This window comes from Capsella rubella, unplaced genomic scaffold (assembly GCF_000375325.1).
Source record: "Capsella rubella cultivar Monte Gargano unplaced genomic scaffold, Caprub1_0 scaffold_4, whole genome shotgun sequence".
NCBI classification, from domain to species: Eukaryota; Viridiplantae; Streptophyta; class Magnoliopsida; order Brassicales; family Brassicaceae; genus Capsella; species Capsella rubella.
The window spans coordinates 502,400-524,955 of NW_006238920.1; the positions used below are offsets into that span (position 1 = coordinate 502,400).

Sequence of the window (22,556 nt, forward strand, 5' to 3'; positions counted from 1 at the left end):
AAAAGGAGGTAAATTCAAAAAGTGCTACTTTTAAAGGGGTGTTTTTTAAATTCTCCCAATATCATTTCTATTTTTATCATTAACAATATTATTGTTTTATCAAAAAATACTGAAAAGTACTAAAGAATATTACTATCAAAATTGATTAATTGAACAATTAATCAACGAATAAATTCAAAAGATATGGATGTATGCTTCTATTGTATGATTTAAATTAATAACATGTAAAAATGTCATAAACATTAAAATTTATTTAATCTATTTTTTATAAGTAATAAATAAATTAAAATAATTAAATAAATATACAACAACCCGCGCATATGCGCGGGACATTATCTAGTGATTCCTTAATAAGAGGTATCTCTTCTATATGAAGGGAGGAGGGATAAATGAAAGAGCCGTGACTCTACTGAATCCTTCCCAAACGACCCAAGTTCTTGGCAGCTTCCACAACTTACTAATTTAGAGTTTCTTGATGCAACATTACATTATACGATGATGAATAAGAGACGATCTTTATTTGATGCAGTATTATTACTTGTCGGTTGATTTCACTTGACAAATATAAGAAACCAAAGGACTTCATTTTACATATTGTTATCTCACTCTCATAAGAATAGAAGAAGTGTATAATACAACATAATAGTAACTTTTGAATACATATATAAGTCTCTCCGGTTTGTGAAAGGCGAGGACCTTAAAACATTACCAAGCCTACCCAAACCAAACAAAAACATGGAGACTAGCTAGATTAGTAAAACCATCAACAAAATAAAACTATGACAAGATCCTCTACAACTTGTTAAAAAATTCAGTTGCAGAGAACAAGTTACATGAACTAAAAGACTTTTAAGAATCAGATAGTTTGCTAATTGCATCCCAATCAATCTCCACTGAAGGAAACTTCACAAGCCCGAAACTTCCGGTCTTTTCAAACTCGTAGTCCGAGAAATCTAGGAGTTTTATATCTGAGGACGAATATCCCACTGGCAACATGTTCTCATCCATTCTTCGTGACCCATCGGAGAACTCTTCTGCCTCTAAGTGCTCTGTTTTAGGCAGGAAAAGCTCTGTTTTTGGCAGGAAAAACTCTATTTTATCTGAAAATGAGCAAGTCTCCTCTGTTTTCGGCAGACAAAGCTCTGTTTTTGGCAGGAAAAACTCTGTTTTATCTGAAACAGAGCAACTCTCCTCTGTTTGATCCGAAACAGAGCAAGCATCCTCTGTTTTTCTCAAACTCTTGCAAATAGCTTGGAGCTTGGCATAGACAGAGGAAGGCAAAGAATTAACGTCTTCGTGTATGAGGTTGGGGAAGTTAAGCTTCGCCATATCTCCACGGAGCTGAAACGCAGCTTGGTCATAAGCCAAGGCAGCTTTTTCAGCGGTTTCGAACGTTCCGAGCCAGAGACGAGTCCGGTTCTTGGGTAAACGGATCTCAGCTACCCATTTTCCCCAGTGCCTTTGCCTTACGCCTCTGTAAAGATTCTTGGCTTTGGAGGAAGAAGGAGGTGAGAAGCTCTTCATTGGGATCGGGTTTAAGGAAAGGTTTGAGATTGTGTTGCGTCTATGGTTAAGCTGGTTCTGAATCTGGTGAATTTGGTATGGTGTGAGCTGGTTTAAACCGAGAGGCTTAGGTTGGTTAAAACCAAAGGTTTCGTTGGATTCATGGAAAGAAACAGAAGCAGTTTCCATGAGAGGATTGAAATAGATATCTTTGTTGTTGCTTGTAAAGATATCTAAAGCCGCCATTGATGAAATCGTAATCAAGAAAAGAGGATGAACAGAGAAGGGGGTGGAATTGATCGAAACGAAAGTTTAGGATAGAATAAAGAAAAACTCAAATTTTTTTTTAATGTGAATTGTGAACTCACTGCTTGAAGCTCTAGGCCTTTTAAAGCTGCTGCGTCCATTGAATTCGTCTTACAGAATTTTTATAGAAATAATTCTCACAAATGTCAAATTATATATTTTTGAATAAAGTATTAGTAATGGTCAGCTGCAATTATTATTATGTTTAATTCTTTGAACAAAGTTAAGCCAATAGGAAAATGACATGTTTACATGTGCTTTGGATCTAGTCGTTTCAAGAAAATAAAAAATGTGTTTTTGTTGTTGTTGTTGTTGTATTTAGACATGTTTTTCAAGTTTGAACACATAAATACATAATGTATATGACTCACAATTGGAGAATAATTTAAAATGTTTTTAACCAAATGTCTTGTTTGATAGATTAGTTTTTTCATTTCACAAATTTTGATATTTAGTGACCTGATTATGTAGTTTTAGGTTACTATATGTTTTTTTTAAAAAATTAAATATGATAACGTTCAAGATAAAATAGTGAAGTTAACACACATGGTTGGTTGGGGAGTTAACAATTATAGCTACGTGCTTTTCACATTCACCATTCTTTTATTTTAAAAACTTTTATTTTAAAAACTTTTATTTAATATCATATTTTTAGAAAATTATACCCTAATTCTAGTAATTGTAAGAGACAGAAAAACAAAACAAAACAATTGTCAAAATGTTGATTCTAGGATGCATTGAAAGGCCAAATTAACTTGCCTTTGAACCATTTTAACCATCAAGCGAAACGATCAATTTAAAGTTTCTTCAAATGTGGCATCCTATTATAATACATTCAAGGTACTAGCAAAAAAAAAAAAAAAGGAATGGGTTATCATACCACTATTATCCATGTCAATGTTGGTGTGACAAAATAAATAAGGTCTACAAAAATAAGAGATTTTACTATGTAATTTATTATGTGGTCCAGTCATATATAAATTGATCAGGAAAAAAAAAAAAAAAAAAAGAGAAATCAATTCTCATTTGTTAAATTTTATGTTGCATATTTGATTATTTCTGAACCAACAGCTTTTGTGGTTATTAACCTTGTTCCAAATCTAGTCTTGGTAGTTATGGTTCAATTCCAACTTGGAGGTTTTGGCTAAAACGATATTGGTTTCTGTTTAACGGGATCATAAGAAGACATGTTTACACTTGAAGATTAACGACGAGGTTAAATTGGTTTGTTCAATGCAAATTATTGAGTTTTTTTTCATCTAATAAAATTGATTGATTCCAAAAGCCTATAAAGTCTTCTAAATTACACCAAACATTTTTAATCATAAAACTTGAAGAGTTAAACACAATAATACACGTTGAGTGAAAAATATATATTTATTGAAATGTACTTAATAAGTAAACTAGTTGACTTGCTTAAATGTCAATTCCTCCACCACAACTAATTCTCATTGGTCGAGATAATTTAAACAATGCTAAAAGTTCACGAACCATTGAACCCTGACCTAATTTTAACTAGTCAAATATATACAATATTATGATTATTATAGTTCTTATCTCTGGTTACACGGTTGTTAATTATTTCATAAAATAAATTTATTAAATTTTGTGTGTTCCTATATTTTCTTTTGTATATTTTATTATGTTTAAATCATTGTTTTTGGTTTTACAATAAACTAGGTCCGGACCCGCGTTACAGCGCGGAGGAAAATTACCGGGTTTTTAGTCCTTTGTACGTTGCGAGATAATTTTATTTGTGTTTGCTTTACTTTATTTTCATCAGTAATTAAATTTTATGATTTTTAGATTGTATGTGTTGGTTTCGAATATGTTCAAAATTATTTAAATTGTATGGTTTTAGTTGGATTGTTAATTTTAGAACAATATGTGACATATATACATGAAAAAAAATATTATACAATGAATCATTTTTAAAATTTAGGGATTGACCCGCGGTACACCGCATAATCATAAATACATGATTTTAACTTGAACCTTTCATGCAGTTTTGTAAAGTTGCAAATCTCTAGAATAAACAAATAAAGAGCCAATGATTTCTTATTTCTTATCGTGTTAAAATGTAAAATCTGTGTTGATGTTACAATTTTCTGGTAGCAAAAACTTATTTATATAGATCATATTTTCTTAGGGTTAAATTGAAAAAAGATTAGTTTTATAATCAAGCCAGAAATTCGAAACTATTGCCAAATAAATATTAAAGATGGTCATAAACAAAAAAAAAAATATTAAAGATGGTTGAAAATGAAATATCCCGTAACTGCTGTGAAGATCATAGTTAATATAGGAGAAAACTATACATCGAAATATCAATATAGGATATTAAAGGAAGAATTTGTTTTGAAATATTATGGATAATTTGATAATGATTATTTTATATTTAATTTATATTTCTGATTTTTAGGTTAATTTGTTAAACCAATATACAAAATAATACATTAATGTATTTTTTCTTAAACAAATTAAGATTAATGTACTTTCCCAAACCGATATTGATAGTTTAATTTGGTAGATTTCGAAATAATATATATGGAAACTGGTATTTAATATCCTTAAATTTTTAGTAAGATCCAACTGAAAATTCCGGGTTAATTTTTTTTTTAAACCCGACCCAAGTAGCATTTGTACTTCTCTTTTACTATAGTAGGGATATGAAGCTATAATTGCATTATAAAAAAAAATAACATAAACAAAAAAAGGAGTGGCCTATACAGGGATCGAACCTGTGACCTTCGCGTTATTAGCACGACGCTCTAACCAACTGAGCTAATAGGCCATTTTGTTCTTTAGTCTCCAGTATCATTTATATTTTGTTTTTACTATCTCTGCTTAGCTAACATAAACCTTTGGACTCTCCGCTCTCTCTCCTTCTTCACCTTTGAGGCTTCACATTACACATAAACATCTCACATTCTCTCAAACTCCCTTCACTGTTGTTACTTGATAACAATGGCTACTACTACTTCCAACTCGGCACTCTTCCTAAGCTCTGACTCACTGAGTCATCATCATCATCAGCCTCTTCTGCATCTCTCTTCCTCCAGATCTCACTCTGTTTCTCTCCCTGCCAGCAAACGATCCAAGTCCCTTGCGCTGCGTTGTTCTACAAATGGCGATAGTACCTCATCCGAGAAAGACACCCCAATCGAACTCAGTTAGATTCTTTCTCAATCTCTAATGTTTCTGACATTCAAAGTCTCTCACTTTCGAATCTCAATCTGTGTTTCTCTTGATCTTCAGAGTACCCTGCATTCCCAACGGTAATGGACATTAACCAAATCAGAGAGATATTGCCTCACAGGTAAAGTGTAAAAAGACAACAAATTTCGAGGATTTAATGTGTTTTCGTTGAACCCATGTTTGAAAGTTTGATCCTTTTGACGTTTCTTGGATGTTAGGTTCCCGTTTCTGCTGGTAGATAGAGTGATAGAGTATACTCCAGGTGTTTCAGCTGTAGCTATTAAGAATGTCACAATCAATGACAATTTCTTCCCTGGACATTTCCCTGAGCGACCCATCATGCCTGGTGTTCTCATGATTGAGGTAATAGTAATAGTCGTTTACTTGTTTTAAAGTTGCAAACTTTTGTCTTCATGAAGCGCATGTGTAACCTATCAAAAATGCCCTAAGGTTGGTTTTAACAATGATGATGATCTGCTAGTCTGATGGTGGTCTTGGATTCTGAATCCTGAGAAATTAGTGTGAGATCTTCATCTGGTTGAGGGACTTTAAGATTAGTTTTTTTACCTTAAAAGAGGTTATGATTTTGCTGATTTGATATAGGTTTCGAATAGAGATTGGCCTGAAGATGCTATAGATGAAGGATCATTTCCATAGTCGAGTTAGTATAATAGTGTGAAAAGGACTTGAAGTATCACTTAACTGAAAAGTCGAGTTTGCATATTGCAGGCGATGGCACAAGTGGGAGGTATAGTAATGCTGCAGCCTGAAGTAGGAGGTTCTCAAGATAACTTCTTCTTTGCGGGTATAGATAAAGTGAGATTCCGAAAACCAGTGATTGCAGGAGACACACTGGTTATGAGGATGACTCTTCTCAAGTTCCAGAAACGGTTCGGGCTTGCTAAGATGGAAGGTAAAGCTTATGTGGGTGGCGCTTTGGTGTGCGAAGGCGAGTTCATGATGGTTTCTGCTGGTAGTTCTTGATTTCACCCAATAATGGTTTCACTTGCCACATGCTGGTCTTTTAATGCTTCTTATGTTATTCGAAAAGTAGACATGACCAAGCTTAATGATTTGGACATTTATATGAGCTTCTTTTTTCCCTTTGTGTCTGTCTTCTATTGATGACAACTCATGAGAGATGGATACAAAAAGTTATTGTGAAAACCCATGTTCATAGATCATAAATTTGGTTATAATACAAGGAGACACACAAGCATAGTTACTTTTGATTCTATTACACAGTTGATCCAAAAGGGTAGCTAATCTTCTCACCAAATAAACCGATCAGATCCATATCACACAAATTAACCATAACCTCCCCCATATTATATCTCTCACACACATTCATAAAATAAATCTACAAAATGATATATATAACGAAACAATGGAGTAGCATATATGTCTTCATATGTCCTAATGTCTTAGGTCCCCTTACTTCTTCCTCATCTTCATCCTTCACTTGTACTCCATGATCATGTTGTTCTCCGGAGCAAGTCCCACGCAGGCCCTAAAGATGTTCTCCAGCATTGCCCGCTGCTTTGACAGAGCATTTACCACCGGCGTACCAGGTGGTACAAGAGGTGCCTTTGTGAGGTAACTGAGTATGGTAGCTACTGGGTGGAAAGCGTGAAACTTTCCCTGAAAGATAAAAGATTCAAACATTAGCAAAATTTGGTTTAAAGAGATTTCTGTGTTTCTCAGGTACTAACTTGCTCACTGAATACAAACCTCTCCTTCAGCTTTGAATTGGATCCTGGTGCTGAGTTCAGCGAGAAGAACAAGATCCAGGATAATTGGAGCAGCCAAGAGAGAGTCCTCACAAGTGTTATGCATCACAATTGTGTTCTTCCCTCCCATAAATATCTCGGAGGTGTACTCGTCCATTGCTCTTTTACTATCCGCAACATATGGTACATACTGCCAAAAATTCAGAACAATAGCAAAATTTAAGACCTATGAGTAAAAAAGAAAGGAGCAATTGATGACTCTGGCCTCTGATTCATATTCAAACCTTGATGACAACGACATGGTCAGGGTGTTCACCGGGCTCAAAGAGAATGCCATTACTAGCCACCATGTCGTCCACGACATTGCTCTTGGAAATCTCCTTAGAACGGAAAGTCTGTGGTGCTGAGAGGTTCATGCCATCGTTGTTTCCCAAATGATTATAGCTCACAATTGAAGTAGGCTGCCAAACAAAAAAAAAATACCAGTCTTAGTGATAAATCACCTTTTTCAACTTACAAGAAATCCCCAAATTAGATTACTTGACAAAAAAAGGATTCATTCTTTTACCTTGATGCCAGCTCCAACAAGGAAATCGACCAAAACAGATTTCATCTTAGTCTGACCACTCTTGAAATCATCTCCACCGATCAAACAATTCCTCGATATAGCCAATTCGATAAGACCAGGGACAAAAGTATTCTGAGGACTCCCGTTGATGAAAGGGATGCCTTCAAGAACACAAGCAATGGCATACAACGTAGAAGGCGAGATCTCAGACTCATTCCTTTCAACAGAAGCCATTAGATTCTCCGTTGTATCATTAAGCCCTTCAATCACATTGCTATAACGCTCTGTGTTGGCTGTCCATAACACAACCAACTTATCAACTTTGTTCTTCTCCTTAAACTCCCTATAAAGATTCCATCAAACCAAACACCAAAACACATTAGTACACTAAACTAACTAACAACTCTCTGTACATATGTAAAGTTATAAATAATTACTGTTACCTCATGTCCTTGATGATGTGATCAATTTGTTCCTTCTTGGTACCTTTGATCACACTGTTGGCACGTGACCCTTGATTCGCAGCGATGAAATCAGGGTCATAGATTCCAGGGAGTGGGATCATGTTCTCCATGTAAGGTCTAAGTTGTTTCTGCAGGTCAATGTCAAGAACTCTGGCTCTAGCCATAGCATCTGCTAAGTTCATGTCACTAATGTCCCAACCACCAAACACAACATCATCTGGATTCACCATTGGAAGGAGACTCTTGAAAGGAGCATAGATCTCTTCACCATTGTAAGATCCAACACGAATAGAAGAAGCTTGAGTGAGTGAACCAAAGTAATTGGCTTGTTGCACTTTGTCTTTAGTCGCCCACGAGATTCCTCTACAACAAACAAAGTTTAATCTCAAACACCAAAATCTAAAATCAAACCAAAGATTCCACAAAGTTTGTGTTTTTTTAAAAAACTCACTCTTTGTTAGCAATGACACCAGCGGTTAAGGTTGATCCATTGTTTCCACCCCAACCAACAAGCATAACCCTATCCACCACAAAAGATCATAAATCGAGAATGTGAATGAAAAGTTCGGAACTTTAACACCGACCCAGTCACCCAGATGAATTTGAGTGGAGAAATCGAAGAAAACAAGTTAAAGATTGAAACTTTTTAAGGATTACCCTAATTTGGGGACACGAGTGTCTGTTTTGAAATCGTATTTGACAGTCTTTGGTTTGACGACCCATTGGTATGTACCGTTACGGTTCTCATGAACGACCTCTGTGGTTTCGTAATCGTACACTGAATGGATCTCATTCTCTGTGTACTTCACGTTCGGGCTCTCAACTTTGAAACTCTCAATGAACATTTTTTGTTTTTTGTGTTTTTTCTCTGAAGCTCTGTGTTTGGTGGTTTGGTGTGTGGTGTGATCTTGAATCGATGAGAGAGCGATGATATATAGACGAGAGAACGTAGATGGAGGGACACGTGGCGGTTTCTAAGTGTTTAGCGAAGGTCCTTCCACACACACAAGAGAGAGCACAAGTGGAGATGGTTCGAGCCCAGTCTAAAAGAAGGCCCAGAGAGACTTGAGGGGAATGCTAAGCCACAAGTGTGGTTGTGAATTCGAGAATGTGAGAGACACGTTGGAAGCTGGGTCCATACACGTGGCGTGATCAACGTGAAGACAAGTTTCTTTCTTTGTTTTGTTTTGTTTTGCTTTTTCTCTCAAATCTCTCTATTTTAATGAATCCGTGATTATGAAGATTGAAGAGACATAAACTCTCGAAGGCTCCCCAGGGATGAGGAAGCAGTACGAAGCGGTTGTTGTCGTGGGGACGATGGGGTTTTTACAACGACATCGTTTTCGTCGCCGAGAGACGCGTGGCATCCACGCGATCTGCTGTGTGGGATTTGGTCTTGTTGGATGGACACGTGGCGAAGATGTGCTGTCACGTCTGATGAGAGCGCGTGAGTTGGGGTTATTAACGGCTCCGTTAACGGTAAAGTAGCCCAAGTGATTCAGTTCAGTTTCGGAAACTCATAAAACCACTCAAAAACCAAACAGTTTTCGGTTCGGTTCGGATAAAATCTAAAATCCGTATGATATCCAAAAAGAAAAACAAAACTAAATATAAAAACATTACCTACGATTTTTAGTTAAGATCGGATCGTGGTCTGATCATGTTTTTATGGGTTTGATATAGATATTTGTGTTAGGGATTTTGGTTAAATCGGGTAGAATGGTTTCTTAATTACAAAGTAAACCAATTGGTATCGAACCAAAATCTTTCCGAGTCTTTATTCGGTTTGCCATGAATGTGGTTTATATATATGTCAGAGACGAATGTGTTGTGGGAGAGTTATCTATCGCAAAAGCGTATGTGGAGCCATTTCTCCAAGTGCATGCATGTAGCTATATTAACTTGTCCATATAAAGAAGTATAGAAATCCAAGTTTGTTCACAAAAAAGAAAAAAAAAAGAAGCATAGAATCATTTTTACAATTGTACGTCTATGATCTTGTATGTTTAGTTGTTTACTTACTTGTACATGTTTAGTTTAAACGGTGAATAATGTGTTCAGATAGTTAAAATCACGTTAGAGGTTAGAGCGTCATTGTCAAAAGAGAAGTGAATAATTTGTGGAGTGTGGACCTTGTGTGAGTGGACTGTACATGACAAAAACATAAGGCAGCAGCCGAAGCAGTGACCACAAATACCAAAAGCGTGATTTGTGGTTAAAGCAAAAAGCTAATAGAGTGGGGTTATAGTATTATTACTTATTTTATGTAAACATGAGTGAGTGGTCCTTTTTAAAAAGATTTTGGCAGTTGAACTTGAATGTTTTTTTTTATGTCTGAGTGCATACAATTCAGGACAGATCTGCATGGCGTTGGCGTACATACAATTCGAGTGGAGGAGACATATCAATCCTAGACCATATGTACGTTTTTTTTGAACTTTTGTTAACAAACAGTTTCTTCCATTTTCAGCCACTTAGCCTTGGCCGTGTCCGTTTCAAGCCACACAACTAGCTTTTGTACTCTTGTCTGTTGTTTGTCTTGCTTTTACCTGTTTGCTTTATGAGAATATGTGTTCGTATCTGAATCTGATTAAATCATTAATTGAGATGTTTCTAGAGTTAATTAGTATTTTGTTCGTTGATTAGTATATTATAATACTTTTTGCTGGACACACAACTTTTGATCACGTTATAATTATTCACATCATGATTACAAATTTGATTGTTAGAATCTGGTGTGAATGATTTTTAATAATGCTTTTTTGAGATCTTTGTTAGTTTCAATTCAAGCAAACTTCAAATCTTATGAATTTACAATGAAAAGAATGGTTTATGACTATTGACTACATACATGAACTTGGAAGGAAAGAACAAAGCATAGATAATGGAGTTTTCTTTTTTTATTGGATTGGACTTTGGAGGCAAAGCTGATTGATAAGAGTTACAACATCATAAACAATCGAAACACACATTTATGTGTCCGAACCTTTACACGGAGACAGTGGCACGGAGTGGCTCAAGGGCTTTCTTGATCTTCTCTACTGCGGCTTGTAGAACGTCGAGAGATGTAGCGTAAGATATTCGAATACAACTATCGTCTCCAAAAGCATCACCAGGAACCATTGCAACCTATAGAAAACAAACACAGACCCAAATTTATTAGAACGAAACAAATCCAAATCTTTCTTAAGACTAAGTTCAGGAGCTGTATTGTACATCTTGAGGGTAAAGTAGAACGTTTTGTAGTCAGAGTTTACCTGAAACTTGTCAAGAAAGTATAATGCAAGAGACGACGAGTCATTAATCAAACCAAAACCTTCAGCTTCTGATCCATAGTAAGAACTAAAGTCAATGAAGAGATAAAAAGCTCCCTGCAAGTAAACAATGCCAACAGTCAAAAAGAAGAAAGAAGAAACTAGCTAGTTATAGCTATAAGAAGAAGGTAAAGAAGAGGTAACCAGCTAGTTATAGCTTCAAGATAAGAGATGAAGCACCTGAGGTTCAGAGATTTTAACACCTTCAATTTCACTTAAGCTTTTAACCAAGAAATCTCGTCTTTCTCTATATGCTTTAACCATCTCTGCAACTGTTTCTCCTCCAGCCTTCCCTAACCCAAGTGCAGCAACACCTGCTTTCTGAGAGATGCTACTAGCTCCTGAAGACACCTTTTAACAAAATGAACCGGTTTCATCTCATGATTGCTGCTTTTTTCAATAATAATTTAGAGAGAATATGTGTATATATACATACCTGGCCTTGTAATTTACTGCAAGCCGCCACTATATGTTTAGGACCAGCAAGATATCCAAGCCTCCATCCCGTCATTGCGAAAGCCTTTTACATGTCATATGATCAGCAAATAATTTGATCTGATAACATCAGAAGCAACTCAATGAAAAAAGTGTTACCTTTGAAAAACCGTTTATTGTCATAGTTCTTTCATACATGTCTGGTAAAGAAGCAAAGCTTGTGTGCGTTGCTGGCGCATAAATAATGTGTTCATATATCTCATCCGAAATCACCTATAAAAGAAATGAAAGAAACATAAGTATTGTCAGCTTAAGATAAACAAATTAAAAAAGATTTGAGTAACAATTTACGCTATATACCATAAGCCTTGGATGCTTAGCAATGATCCGTGCAATCTCTTCTAGCAAACTCTTGGGGTAAACAGATCCAGTAGGGTTAGAAGGAGAACAGAGAATAAGAAGTCTAGACTTTTCAGTTAATTTAGACTCGAGATCCTTTGGATTCAATAAGAAATTATCAGAAATCTTGGTAGGAATAATCACAGGTGTTGCATCAGCCAGTCTCGCCTGTTCTGTGTAACTCACCCAGTACGGTGCAGGAATTATAACCTACAAAATACAAATTCACTGTTATAAGCAAAATCATATCGAGAAAAAACAAACAAAAGACCTCGAAAGAAGAGTTGCTATAATTACTTCATCGCCGGGAGAGCAAACTGCAAGCACTGCTTGTAAGATACTTTGTTTAGCTCCATTGCTAACCAATATCTGATTGGGTGCATAAGATAATCCATTCTCCTCTGAAAAAAAATAATACAAACATCTTGAGTCCATTCCAGCACAAAGGAACAACAAAGCAAAAGTGTTTTCTTTTTTACCTTTTAACTTGCGACATATCGCTTCTCTGAGTTCCGTAGTACCTGCATTCAACGAATACCTAGTGAAACCTTCTCGAATCGCATTGACCCCGGCCTATATGAAACAACTGATATCAGAACAAACCAGAGAGATGGACATAACATAACATTCCAAACAACTTGGAGAAATGTATTAACCTCAGCTACAATTTTGGGAGTATCAAAATCAGGTTCTCCTGCAGCTAGTCTGATAATGGGAACACCGGACTGAACAAGAGTGGCTGCAAGATCGGTGATAGCCATAGTCTTGGATGGTTTTAAGGATTGAACTCGAGGGCTAAGTGACATATCTACTGATGATGGCAGAGCCTCTGCATCATTTGGTTTGGCCATTGCACATATTCTAGATGACATATTCCCCGACTTACCGTACCTAATCATCACAACAGAGACAAGACCCTAAATCAACTACATTGAATCTACGAAAACACTAATCCGAAAGTTCCAAACTTTGAGCTGTTATTCAGATATCTAACAAGAGAATAGCTTCTAAATCAATACAGTGATCATAGTAACGAAATTGAAAACAAGAATAGAGACGAAACTCACGAGAAGGAGAGGCGAAGGGGTTGGAACCGAACTGACCCGATTGGCTTCTTTGAATCTGGGTGTGATTCGCTTCTAACGGCGGCGGAAGCGGCGGAAATGACTGCGGCTGAGCTCTGAGACGCCATTGGAGAAATGGGTTGGTGAGAAAGAGAGATAAAGACTCGACCTTTGAGGTGGGAATTTGTATACGACAGAGGCGAAGACAAGAAGGTGGGAGGAGTTGGTGGGTGCGAAGTTAAGAAAATGAAATATAAATAAAAAACAAATTTTAAGTTAAATAAAAATGAGAAATTGCCACCAAACCCTTTATGAATCTGCAAACAAGAGTATCGAAAGCTAGTCGCCGGCGGCTGATGATGTCACCGGGAAATCGAACTAAACCGGAAATACACAGATATATTGGTTTGTTCAATCCGGTTTATTTCGATTTGAATTTTTTTCCTTTACCGTTTTTGCTTAGAATCAATCAGAATTGAAAAAGAAAAGATAAATTAGAGAGAGACATGACGAGTCCGCCGCATAACTCCACCGCCGATAACCAGGTTTGTTTTCCGGCCATTACTCAATGGTGATGTTTATGTTTCCCGTTCTGATTTATCCATTTTCCTCAGCCGTCCGATGGAACCGGCAAGGTACTCAGTGACGGTCAAATGACGGCTAATGAGGAAGCTGAATCGTTTAATGAGAAGTAACGATTTCGTCTCTTTCATAAATCATAATCTATGTTTATTTACTTGGGAAGAAGCAATCTTGAACCGGATTTGCCTGATTTTTAGGGTTTTGTCTGATTAGTGTGGTTCTTGAATGTTTATTATTACAGCAAGAACTGTTCAGGGCACAAGCTAGAAGAAATGACTGATAAAGATGATTCAAATTACAAGACAGGACTCCATTACCATCAAGATAAGGTACTTGTCTTATCCATTACTCCAATAGAATAAATTATATATGAGCTTTTAGAGATCCTCATGTTATGTTTTGTATGTTTGATGTGTAGGGGAGGATGAGTTTGACATCTATTGTGGCGGTGAAGTCTCCTTCATCTAGTGACGCTCCCATTAGGAGAACCATTGATCTTGGCCATGGAAGTGATCTCATATACATTCAGAGGTTTCTTCCCTTTCAACAATCTTGGACTTTCTTTGATTATCTCGACAAGCATATTCCTTGGACCAGGCCTACCATTCGCGTCTTTGGTCGATCTTGCCTCCAGGTTTTCCCCACTTCGTATGATCCTGCTGGATTCTATCTGTGTATAATTTTGGTTTGTGGCCTTTTGATCCATATGCATTTGCCCACCTGTAGCCTAGAGATACTTGTTATGTTGCAAGTAGCGGATTGACTGCGCTGGTGTACAGTGGATATCGACCTAATGCCTACTCGTGGGATGATTTTCCACCTCTTAAGGAGATTTTGGATGCTGTAAGATTGAAACCACTGTGATTTGTCCACTATGTTCTACTGGTTGTTGGAACTAAAAGTTTCTCTTTTGTTATGTCAGATTTTCAAAGCGCTTCCTGGAAGCAGATTCAACAGCTTGCTGTTAAATAGGTACAAAGGTGCCAGTGACTACGTTTCTTGGCATGCAGATGATGAGAAAATTTATGGCCCAACTCCCGAAATTGCTTCAGTCTCGTTTGGATGCGAACGTGATTTTGTGTTGAAGAAAAAGAAACATGAAGAATCTTCACAAGGTAATAATGGGACCTTTGAGTCAGGACATCAACAGAGTATTTATTTCTTGCAAACCAGGAACAGACATTTATTTATTTAGTACTGTGTGAACCTGCAGAGAAAAGAGGAGAAGGTGGACCGGCGTTGAAGAGGTTAAAGAAAAGCAGCAGAGAGAATCAACAAAGTTTGGCATTGAAGCATGGGTCGTTGCTAGTGATGAGGGGATACACTCAAAGGGACTGGATTCATTCCGTGCCAAAGCGTGCAAAGGCAGAAGGCACTCGTATCAACCTCACCTTCAGGCTGGTTTTGTAATTACGAGGTATCATAGACAAGAAGGTGGGCTTGTGTTAAATCTCCATTGACTAGGCTTCTCTCATTACTTATGTATAAAGACTAATCTGTGTAGACATTTCAAGAAGCTGTACAAAATTGAAGGGGGGGGAAAGAATGATAAAGAAGAGTGGCAAGATCTTGTCTTGTGCCTGCCCCTCTCTGTTAAGCAACATGACTGTTCAATATCTAAAGTAAGCCATGTCTCTGCCTTTATCTCCTTGTTATTTTCTTGAGGCGGGGCTAACAAGTCGGTTTTGTGTTTTTGCAAAGACATAACCATTTTTGGTCAAAAGGGAGACAAGGCTTGAGAATTCGCTATGTAAACTCCTTTGTGGAGTTACATCTATATGGATTAAACTCGTTTACTCTTGCATAATTGTCTCCGTTTGATACATTCGTTGTTAACAACATCAGGAGAGGCAAGTTGATTGGTCATAATAATGATTGTTATTCTGAGTCTGGTGTTTGCGTTGTTCTATCTTCTTCAATAGTCCTCTAATTTTATGGCAATTAGGTCTCTTGTGCCATGCACAAAGTTGTAACATATTTTTTGGTCTAAACCGAAACGTTTTGGATTAAACCATTGGTTCGGTCGGATATAACCGAGATGGTCTTCTATTACTCCCATGATCTCTCCCCGGCCCTATTTAAAACGTTTCAATTCCAATCTTTTTTACTAGATTGGACAACTTTGATTAGGGTTAGAGGTTAGGTTAAGTCGAATATTGGGATGCATTGTTCGTTTCTCTGAAACGTGTGTTTTCAAATTCTGTGATACAGAAGAAAGGACATGAAGGAAGATAGAATAAGCCAATTACCAGATGATTTGATCAGTCAGATACTTTCTCATCTACCCACAAAGGATGCTGTCCAGACAAGCGTTTTGTCCACCAGATGGACAAGTCTCTGGCTTTGGCTTCCTCGTTTGGAGTTGTCGTCTTGGAACATCCCAGATTACAATGCCATGAGAAGTTCTGGTGACAGATTTTTTGATTCCAATAGGGTTACATCCATAGACGTGCTCAAGTTAAGTATTGTTTCCGGTGAATATAGAAACATAGTTAACGATGTCTCTTATCTTACGTCATGGATTGCTGCTGCGATTAAGCGTAGGATCCAACATCTAGAAGTTAAGCGTGAACCATATAATTCTACGTATCTTTATGAGATCCCTTTAAGCCTTTATAATTGTGACAGACTGGTATCCTTGAAGCTTGAGAGAGCGGCATTGGCTAGTGCCGAGTTTGTTTCCTTACCTTGTTTGAAGACTATGCATTTACGCAACAATAGATTTCCTAATGAAACCACTTTCGAGGCACTTGTTTCATGTTGTCCTGTCTTAGAAGAGTTAGAGATTTTCGATTTTTTTGATCTTCTTAAAGTCTATCGGGTGCATTCTCAGTCACTGAAGAGGTTTGCTTTCAGACGGTTACGTTCAAAGAAGTTTTATTTTGTTCCTGGACTTGTCATTGATGCTCCTCGGCTATGCGGTTTGGAAATATTGGATAGAGTATCGAATATTTGGAATATCATTATAACAAACAGTCTTGGGTCCATTGCCAAGTTACATATTACTCTCAGCTTTGGATTGGGGGTTGACAACGAAGAAAGTGATTCATCGTGGAGTAGTCGCATCCGCAGTTTTTTGTCCAAGATCTCGAGGGTAATGGATATGACCATATCTGCAGAAACTTTCAAGGTATATATATTTACTGGATATGCACATTTAATCCCAATGAAAAGTTTGTAACCCACTAATCACTATACGTTTTTGTCTTGTTTCAGGTCATTCATCAGTATTCCAAATTAGAACCGCTGCCACCATTTGGTTACATGACACGCCTGTGCCTTCGTCTCCGTACATCCGAAGTGAAATGGTTGCCAACATTCCTTGAGAGCTGCCCGAATCTGAAATCTCTCGTCTTGGTAACTTATCTTTGTTGCCATTTTTCTCATCCCTATCAAGTTAGTATCATATTATGTCATTGTGTTTTCTCCTTTCCTTTTTTCCTCAGGAACGGGATGATAGTATGTTAAGGGGAAGTGAACATCTGCCATGCGAAGAGATGAATCAAATCAGTTTTGCATCTGTGCCGGAGTGTTTGCGATCATCTCTCGAGTTTGTTGTATTCGAATTCCTAGGAGCTGTTGCTGATTTTAAGCTAGGAAAGTACTTCCTAGAGAATTCGGCAGTCCTCAAGAAGCTCACTCTACTTTCGTATTCATATAATGCAACTAAAGCTGAACTCTTCAAGAAATTCCTCAGATTGCCAAGACGCTCTCATAAATGTGAAGTCGTCACAATTTGATTGGTAAAGGTTTTATGATATTTAGTGTAGAGATAACTAAAATATGAGTAGTACTTGCTATTTCCTAATAATTGGTTTCTAAATTTCAATGATCAAACTATACTTGTGAAGTTTCAATCATCAATCTAATTTACTACTCACACGATTGAAAATCATGTGAAACAGAAATAAAATTAGCACAAGAATTTGCTTAGTTCACGGTTCGATTTGAAGTGCTTCGTCTCGCCAGACGTAAGATCCCAAATCATATTCTAGAGAGTACTCAAAGAGTGAGAAACAAAGCATAGACACTTGATACACTAAAAAGTTTCACCAAACAGAGCATATTCTAAACAGAGGACACAACTTCCTCTGTTTACATAAAACAAAAGATGGATTTTATAACAGCAAATCTGACAAGAACTCTCAGACATAAGCTTCTCTAAGAATCAGATGTAAAACTACACAGAAAAAAAACTCATTGCACCAAATCATTTTAAACCAGTCAGAGAAGACTCGATTGTTGCACACAACTTCCTCTGTTTACATAACAAAGATGGATTGCATCGCGACAAACCTAACAAAATCTCTCAGACATAATCAGCTATAAACTACAAGAATCAGTGGTGTGAACACCAAATATAGTAAGACCTTCCAGAACAAAATTTAGCTGTCACGTAGTTTACCTACATGAGAACACTTCGAAAACACACAATACAATTATACTAATAACACTTGAATGTCACAAATAAATAATTCAATGCAGTTTTCTGATATTCAAAAGTTTACAATTTAAATGGAAGATGATGTTATACAAAGAATCACATCATGTGTAAGCATGCGTTGCAACAAGGCTTTTATTCTCACCACATCAGTCCTTCGTAGAACTTACAAACAAAACTAAACCCAAAACAATTTGTATCGCAAGCTAAACAAAAAACATTAAACTTAGCAATCTGCTCTAAATGATATGAGCACAAACATTAGAAACAGAGTCATAACACTCATAAAATGAGTTAAGACAAACATTATACATGATAACAACATCTAACATTTCATCCAACTGTGGCTGAATCCCAATAACATAGAACATAACAAGAATAGCAACAAGAAAGCATAAAACTATAAAAGTAACATGAAAAATATTGTAAAGAGGCCATAATATTTACAAAGTAATGAGAACTGATGTACATGCTAGTCAGCCTCAACAGTAAGAAGTGATCAGTTCTATATATACATATATAATAATCCATCATCAATCATATGAAACAATGTAAGAGGAAACAATATAACCATTTAAGAAAGAAAAAAAACATGTCATCAGTGAGAAATCTCAACAAACAAGGGGCATAAGTTTATAACAAGAATACAGAGAAGGGCATACAATATATTTCCAGAGAGAAGAGAACCGAGAAGTAACAAACAACAAGGTCTAGTCACCTTATTTTACTCTCACCAATTCACTCTCCACAGAACTTTGACGAAAACAAGATAAAGATACTATTAGAAACAAAGTCATAAGACTCAGAAACTGAGTAAATGCAAACTATATATGATCATGATCGTAACATGAATAATAACCGAAGGAAAGCCATAACAAGAATATCAAGAAGAAATAATATAACTACAAATGAAACAAACATATTCAAAATCAGATACAAAAGATTTAAAAAGCAAAGACATCCATGTGTTATTCAACTTCAACCGTAAAAAGTGGTCAATTTAATAGACCAAGTGTAACAAATCATCATCAATCATAGGAAAGAAAGTTAGAAGGAAATCATAAAATAAGTATTTAAACTGAAAGAAGCATCAAGCTGAATAGTATTTAAACTGAAAGAAGCATCAAGCACCAAGAAGCATCAAGCTGAATAACTTAAAACAGAATAGTTTGATTTGGATTAGAAATCAAACTTAACAGTAACAGCTTATAGGAATTCAATCTTCCTTCATGGAGAAAGTATGCTAATAAGGATATATACATACAAGAAAGAAAGAAACTTAAGCAGAGGCAATATGCATGATTTTGAAAGATATTCCAGTTCTTATAATGGAAATATGAGGAAGAGTAACCTGAAAGTCTTATGCTGATTTTTAAGAGCTGAAGAACAGCCACCTGCAAAGAATATGTGATGTTAGAAGATGTATGTAAGTAGTTCAATACTCCTAATGTTTACACAACATGAAATTATTAAACGACGAAAAACCAAAAAAGAAGAAGATTAAGCTTAAAAGCAATAGTACAATGAAACATAAGATATAGAAGAAATAGAACTTCACATACCTTATCTCTCATATGCAGAATATAAATTAAAAAATCCACATGCTCCATGTATGTCATACTTCTACATATTGATCCTGAAAAGATATTTTAAGCAAGTCAGAAGGTTAAGTAGTTACCTGGTTTACGTCAATAGAGTGCGTCAAGCTAATTACTTTTGGGTCAGATGACTAAACCCCGAAATCAATGGGAATCTCATTTGACATAAATTACTAGGAACCCAAGAATTTCAAAATCCGGGACTGTCTCATTTTTCTTCTTCCACCAGGGACATGGACATCGAGACGAGGCATTTATTTCAGCTCGGTATCAAGAAACCCGAGACTTGACAGAACAGGAACTGTCTCATTTTCATTCCAACTTCAGGGACATATAGAGAGGTAATTTAGATTACCTTAACCGAGACGAGGCATTTGTTTTCAGCTCGGGGACTAGAAACCCGAGACTTGACAGAATGGGAACTGTCTCATTTTCATTCCAACTTTAGGGACTGGGACATATAGAGAGGTAATTTAGATTACCTTGACCGAGGCATTTGTTTTCAGCTCAAGGACTAGAAACCCGAGACTTGAGAGAATGGGAACTGTCTCATTATCATTCCAACTTCAGGGATAGGGACATATAGAGAGGTAATTTAGATTACCTTGACCGAGGCATTTGTTTTCAGCTCGGGGACTAGAAACCCGAGCCTTGACTGAATGGAAATTGTCTCATTTTTTTTTCCAACTTCAGGGACAGGGAACTATAGAGAGGTAATTTAGATTACCTTGACCGAGGCATTTGTTTTCAGCTCGGGGACTAGAAACCCGAGCCTTGACAGAATGGGAACTGTATCATTTTCATTACAACTTCAGGGACATGGACATTAAGAGAGGTAATTTTGATTACCTCGAATGGGATGAGGCATTTGTTTTCAGCTCAAGGACTAGAAACCCGAGACTTGACAGAATGGGAACTGTCTCATTTTCTTTCCAACTTCAGGGACAGGGACATATAGAGAGGTAATTTAGATTACCTTGACCGAGGCATTTGTTTTCAGCTCGGGAACTAGAAACCCGAGCCTTAATAGAATGGGAACTGTCTCATTTTCATTCCAACTTCAGGGACAGGGACAAATAGAAAGGTAATTTAGATTACCTTGACCGAGGCATTTGTTTTTCAGCTCGGGGACTAGAAACCCGAGCCTTGACAGAATGGAAACTGTCTCATTTTCTTTCCAACTTCAGGGACAGGGACATATAGAGAGGTAATTTAGATTACCTCGAATGGGACGAGGCATTTGTTTTCAGCTCAAGGAGATAAGGACTAGAAACCCGAGACTTGACAGAATGGAAGCTGTATCATTTTCATTCCAACTTCAGGGACAGGGACATATAGAGAGGTAATTTAGATTACCTTGACCGAGGCATTTGTTTTTAGCTCGGGGACTAGAAACCCGAGCCTTGACAGAATGGGAACTGTCTCATTTTCTTTCCAACTTCAGGGAGAGGGACATATAGAGAGGTAATTTAGATTACCTTGACCGAGGCATTTGTTTTCAGCTCGGGGACTAGAAAACCGAGCCTTGACAGAATGGGAACTGTCTCATTTTCATTCCAACTTCAGGGACAGGGACATATAGAGAGGTAATTTAGATTACCTTGACCGAGGCATTTGTTTTCAGCTCAGGGACTAGAAACCCGAGACTTGACAGAATGGGAACTGTCTCATTTTCATTCTAACATCAGGGAAAGGGACATTCAGAGAGGTAATTTAGATTACCTCGAATGGGACGAGGCATTTGTTTATAACGAGATTACTATGAACTCAAATTGGGACTGTGATGTTTTCATTCAAAGGGACAAGGACAGTGAGACATGTAAGTTTTATTACCTCGAGACCATGCTTTTTCAGCTTGATGAATATGAGCGTCGAGAATTTAAAAATCTGGGCATCCTCACTTCTATTATACCAGTCTCACTTCCGTTATACCATCAGGAACATAGTCATTCCAAGCCAATTAACCAGCCTGATATAGAACATTAAGTGAAAATTCAGAATCCAAACTAAATTCAAGTAACATGTCCCAAATCAAAAGCATGATTTTAAGCTTTTTAAGGAATGGTTAAAACTATTGGTAATGAGATTCACCTCATAAACTTCAAATTCCACAGAAGAAGTCTCTGGTTTGTAGAATGTTCAAGCTGAGAGGTCCATAGTCTCTATCTTGAATGATCCTTTGCTTAAATTTCAGGAACTGGAACTGCATCCAAGAGAACTTAAAGTCACAAAGACGAAAAAATATTGTAATCTTTTGAAGACTAAATATTTTAAACAGAGAGATTACAAGCATCGCAAAAACAAAATTTAGAGATCTGAAACAAGCCGAGATTGTATTGAAAAACTCCCAAATCGACAATGTAAAAACAAAGAGAAATAATCGGTAAACGATGAAATTGAGGATCTGTAAACAAAAACCCTAAAAATTGATAATGCAATTCCTAAATCTAACACTTTGCTTCTCAGATCAGAGAATCAGTAAACCCTAAAACTATGTCTTCTTATGGAAATCCACGAATTTGAAATCAATTTCATAGACAGAATCTAAAATAAAACGATGAAATAATGGGAAGAAGAGTAAAGGAACCTACCGATTCAATCCAAAACTCCGCTCATCCTCCATCTCTCCGTTAATGAAGTCGAACCATCGCAATCGCTAAGAATCCATAAAAAAAGTCAACCATCATCCCCACAACACTACTGATTGATTCATCCAATATTGATTCCGCTACAGAACTAGCGGTGAACGTGAGCGAGAGAGAGAAGGAGAATGAAAATTAGGGTTTTGTCTCTTTGGTTCTTTCGATTAATAGAGAAAGAATATTGTGCATACTTGAAATTAGAATAAATAAGAAAAATATCACAACGGTCATAAAAATGTGTGTGTGCTTAAATGACGTGGCAGTCTAAAACGGTCCAAAAATATTTCATGTTTAAATGCGGTTAATCTTTTA

The 22,556-nt window shown here is 36.7% G+C and overlaps 6 protein-coding genes, 1 long non-coding RNA gene and 1 other non-coding gene across 12 annotated transcripts; 3 read left to right on the top strand and 5 right to left on the bottom strand.

Annotated features, from left to right (window-relative positions):
• Positions 1-643: 643 nt before the first annotated feature.
• Positions 644-1,765, bottom strand: LOC17887790 (ethylene-responsive transcription factor ERF056). Its single transcript, XM_023784967.1, has one exon. It carries the CDS (start codon positions 1,747-1,749, stop codon positions 850-852), a length of 900 nt encoding a protein of 299 aa, XP_023640735.1. The 5' UTR covers positions 1,750-1,765; the 3' UTR covers positions 644-849.
• A 2,764-nt stretch (positions 1,766-4,529) lies between these two features.
• TRNAI-AAU lies at positions 4,530-4,603 on the bottom strand. The gene has a single exon. It is a non-coding gene; the product is annotated as a tRNA-Ile (tRNA).
• Positions 4,604-4,714: 111 nt separating this feature from the next.
• LOC17888598 (3-hydroxyacyl-[acyl-carrier-protein] dehydratase FabZ) lies at positions 4,715-6,111 on the top strand. The gene is made up of 4 exons (XM_006294902.2): positions 4,715-4,981; positions 5,068-5,128; positions 5,226-5,370; positions 5,737-6,111. The coding sequence occupies exons 1-4, from the start codon at positions 4,777-4,779 to the stop codon at positions 5,989-5,991; spliced, it is 666 nt and encodes a 221-aa protein (XP_006294964.1). The 5' UTR covers positions 4,715-4,776; the 3' UTR covers positions 5,992-6,111.
• A 115-nt stretch (positions 6,112-6,226) lies between these two features.
• Positions 6,227-8,776, bottom strand: LOC17887561 (inositol-3-phosphate synthase isozyme 2). The gene is made up of 7 exons (XM_006293974.2): positions 8,427-8,776; positions 8,221-8,289; positions 7,749-8,132; positions 7,306-7,648; positions 7,022-7,198; positions 6,739-6,927; positions 6,227-6,648 (listed from the first exon to the last, which is right to left on the bottom strand). Exons 1-7 carry the CDS (start codon positions 8,612-8,614, stop codon positions 6,466-6,468), a joined length of 1,533 nt encoding a protein of 510 aa, XP_006294036.1. The 5' UTR covers positions 8,615-8,776; the 3' UTR covers positions 6,227-6,465.
• A 1,751-nt stretch (positions 8,777-10,527) lies between these two features.
• Positions 10,528-13,205, bottom strand: LOC17887943 (bifunctional aspartate aminotransferase and glutamate/aspartate-prephenate aminotransferase). Of its 2 annotated transcripts, none has more exons than XM_023783698.1 (10): positions 13,021-13,205; positions 12,574-12,808; positions 12,397-12,490; positions 12,215-12,318; positions 11,879-12,127; positions 11,678-11,791; positions 11,520-11,603; positions 11,264-11,434; positions 11,027-11,140; positions 10,528-10,898 (listed from the first exon to the last, which is right to left on the bottom strand). In XM_023783698.1, the coding sequence occupies exons 1-10, from the start codon at positions 13,107-13,109 to the stop codon at positions 10,758-10,760; spliced, it is 1,395 nt and encodes a 464-aa protein (XP_023639466.1). In that variant the 5' UTR covers positions 13,110-13,205; the 3' UTR covers positions 10,528-10,757. The 2 variants fall into 2 exon arrangements, with proteins under 2 accessions (XP_023639466.1, XP_023639465.1); XM_023783697.1 differs by having other exon boundaries at positions 12,985-13,205.
• Positions 13,206-13,309: 104 nt separating this feature from the next.
• On the top strand, positions 13,310-15,453 carry LOC17889028 (DNA oxidative demethylase ALKBH2). Of its 3 annotated transcripts, none has more exons than XM_023783701.1 (8): positions 13,310-13,526; positions 13,596-13,672; positions 13,805-13,892; positions 13,982-14,197; positions 14,290-14,406; positions 14,486-14,678; positions 14,777-14,997; positions 15,068-15,453. In XM_023783701.1, exons 1-7 carry the CDS (start codon positions 13,488-13,490, stop codon positions 14,971-14,973), a joined length of 927 nt encoding a protein of 308 aa, XP_023639469.1. In that variant the 5' UTR covers positions 13,310-13,487; the 3' UTR covers positions 14,974-14,997; positions 15,068-15,453. The 3 variants fall into 3 exon arrangements, with proteins under 3 accessions (XP_023639469.1, XP_023639468.1, XP_006295426.1); XM_023783700.1 differs by having other exon boundaries at positions 13,311-13,526; positions 14,777-14,980; positions 15,054-15,453; XM_006295364.2 differs by having other exon boundaries at positions 13,315-13,526; positions 14,777-14,980.
• Positions 15,090-17,386, top strand: LOC17887775 (putative FBD-associated F-box protein At5g53635). Of its 2 annotated transcripts, none has more exons than XM_023783699.1 (4): positions 15,090-15,185; positions 15,775-16,693; positions 16,780-16,920; positions 17,010-17,386. In XM_023783699.1, exons 1-4 carry the CDS (start codon positions 15,109-15,111, stop codon positions 17,301-17,303), a joined length of 1,431 nt encoding a protein of 476 aa, XP_023639467.1. In that variant the 5' UTR covers positions 15,090-15,108; the 3' UTR covers positions 17,304-17,386. The 2 variants fall into 2 exon arrangements, with proteins under 2 accessions (XP_023639467.1, XP_006296270.1); XM_006296208.2 differs by lacking the exon at positions 15,090-15,185 and adding an exon at positions 15,330-15,413.
• Positions 17,387-19,154: 1,768 nt separating this feature from the next.
• On the bottom strand, positions 19,155-22,394 carry LOC17889739. Its single transcript, XR_002834201.1, has 5 exons — positions 22,194-22,394; positions 21,694-21,805; positions 21,436-21,571; positions 19,567-19,640; positions 19,155-19,398 (listed from the first exon to the last, which is right to left on the bottom strand). It is a non-coding gene; the product is annotated as an uncharacterized LOC17889739 (long non-coding RNA).
• Positions 22,395-22,556: the final 162 nt, after the last annotated feature.

Coding starts and splice junctions, on each gene's coding strand:
- LOC17887790 (XM_023784967.1), bottom strand. CDS start 1,749: ATGGCGGCTTTAGATATCTTTACAAGCAACAACAAAGATATCTATTTC.
- LOC17888598 (XM_006294902.2), top strand. CDS start 4,777: ATGGCTACTACTACTTCCAACTCGGCACTCTTCCTAAGCTCTGACTCA. Junction 5,129..5,225: donor AGAGAGATATTGCCTCACAG/GTAAAGTGTAAA, acceptor CTTGGATGTTAG/GTTCCCGTTTCTGCTGGTAG. Junction 5,371..5,736: donor CTGGTGTTCTCATGATTGAG/GTAATAGTAATA, acceptor TGCATATTGCAG/GCGATGGCACAAGTGGGAGG.
- LOC17887561 (XM_006293974.2), bottom strand. CDS start 8,614: ATGTTCATTGAGAGTTTCAAAGTTGAGAGCCCGAACGTGAAGTACACA. Junction 8,290..8,426: donor ACTCGTGTCCCCAAATTAGG/GTAATCCTTAAA, acceptor TGTGGTGGATAG/GGTTATGCTTGTTGGTTGGG. Junction 6,649..6,738: donor AATTCAAAGCTGAAGGAGAG/GTTTGTATTCAG, acceptor TTTATCTTTCAG/GGAAAGTTTCACGCTTTCCA.
- LOC17887943 (XM_023783697.1), bottom strand. CDS start 13,109: ATGGCGTCTCAGAGCTCAGCCGCAGTCATTTCCGCCGCTTCCGCCGCC. Junction 12,128..12,214: donor TTTGCTCTCCCGGCGATGAA/GTAATTATAGCA, acceptor TGTATTTTGTAG/GTTATAATTCCTGCACCGTA. Junction 11,141..11,263: donor TTAAAATCTCTGAACCTCAG/GTGCTTCATCTC, acceptor GTTTACTTGCAG/GGAGCTTTTTATCTCTTCAT.
- LOC17889028 (XM_023783701.1), top strand. CDS start 13,488: ATGACGAGTCCGCCGCATAACTCCACCGCCGATAACCAG. Junction 13,527..13,595: donor ACTCCACCGCCGATAACCAG/GTTTGTTTTCCG, acceptor CATTTTCCTCAG/CCGTCCGATGGAACCGGCAA. Junction 14,407..14,485: donor TTAAGGAGATTTTGGATGCT/GTAAGATTGAAA, acceptor TTGTTATGTCAG/ATTTTCAAAGCGCTTCCTGG.
- LOC17887775 (XM_023783699.1), top strand. CDS start 15,109: ATGATAAAGAAGAGTGGCAAGATCTTGTCTTGTGCCTGCCCCTCTCTG. Junction 15,186..15,774: donor ATGACTGTTCAATATCTAAA/GTAAGCCATGTC, acceptor TCTGTGATACAG/AAGAAAGGACATGAAGGAAG. Junction 16,694..16,779: donor TATCTGCAGAAACTTTCAAG/GTATATATATTT, acceptor GTCTTGTTTCAG/GTCATTCATCAGTATTCCAA.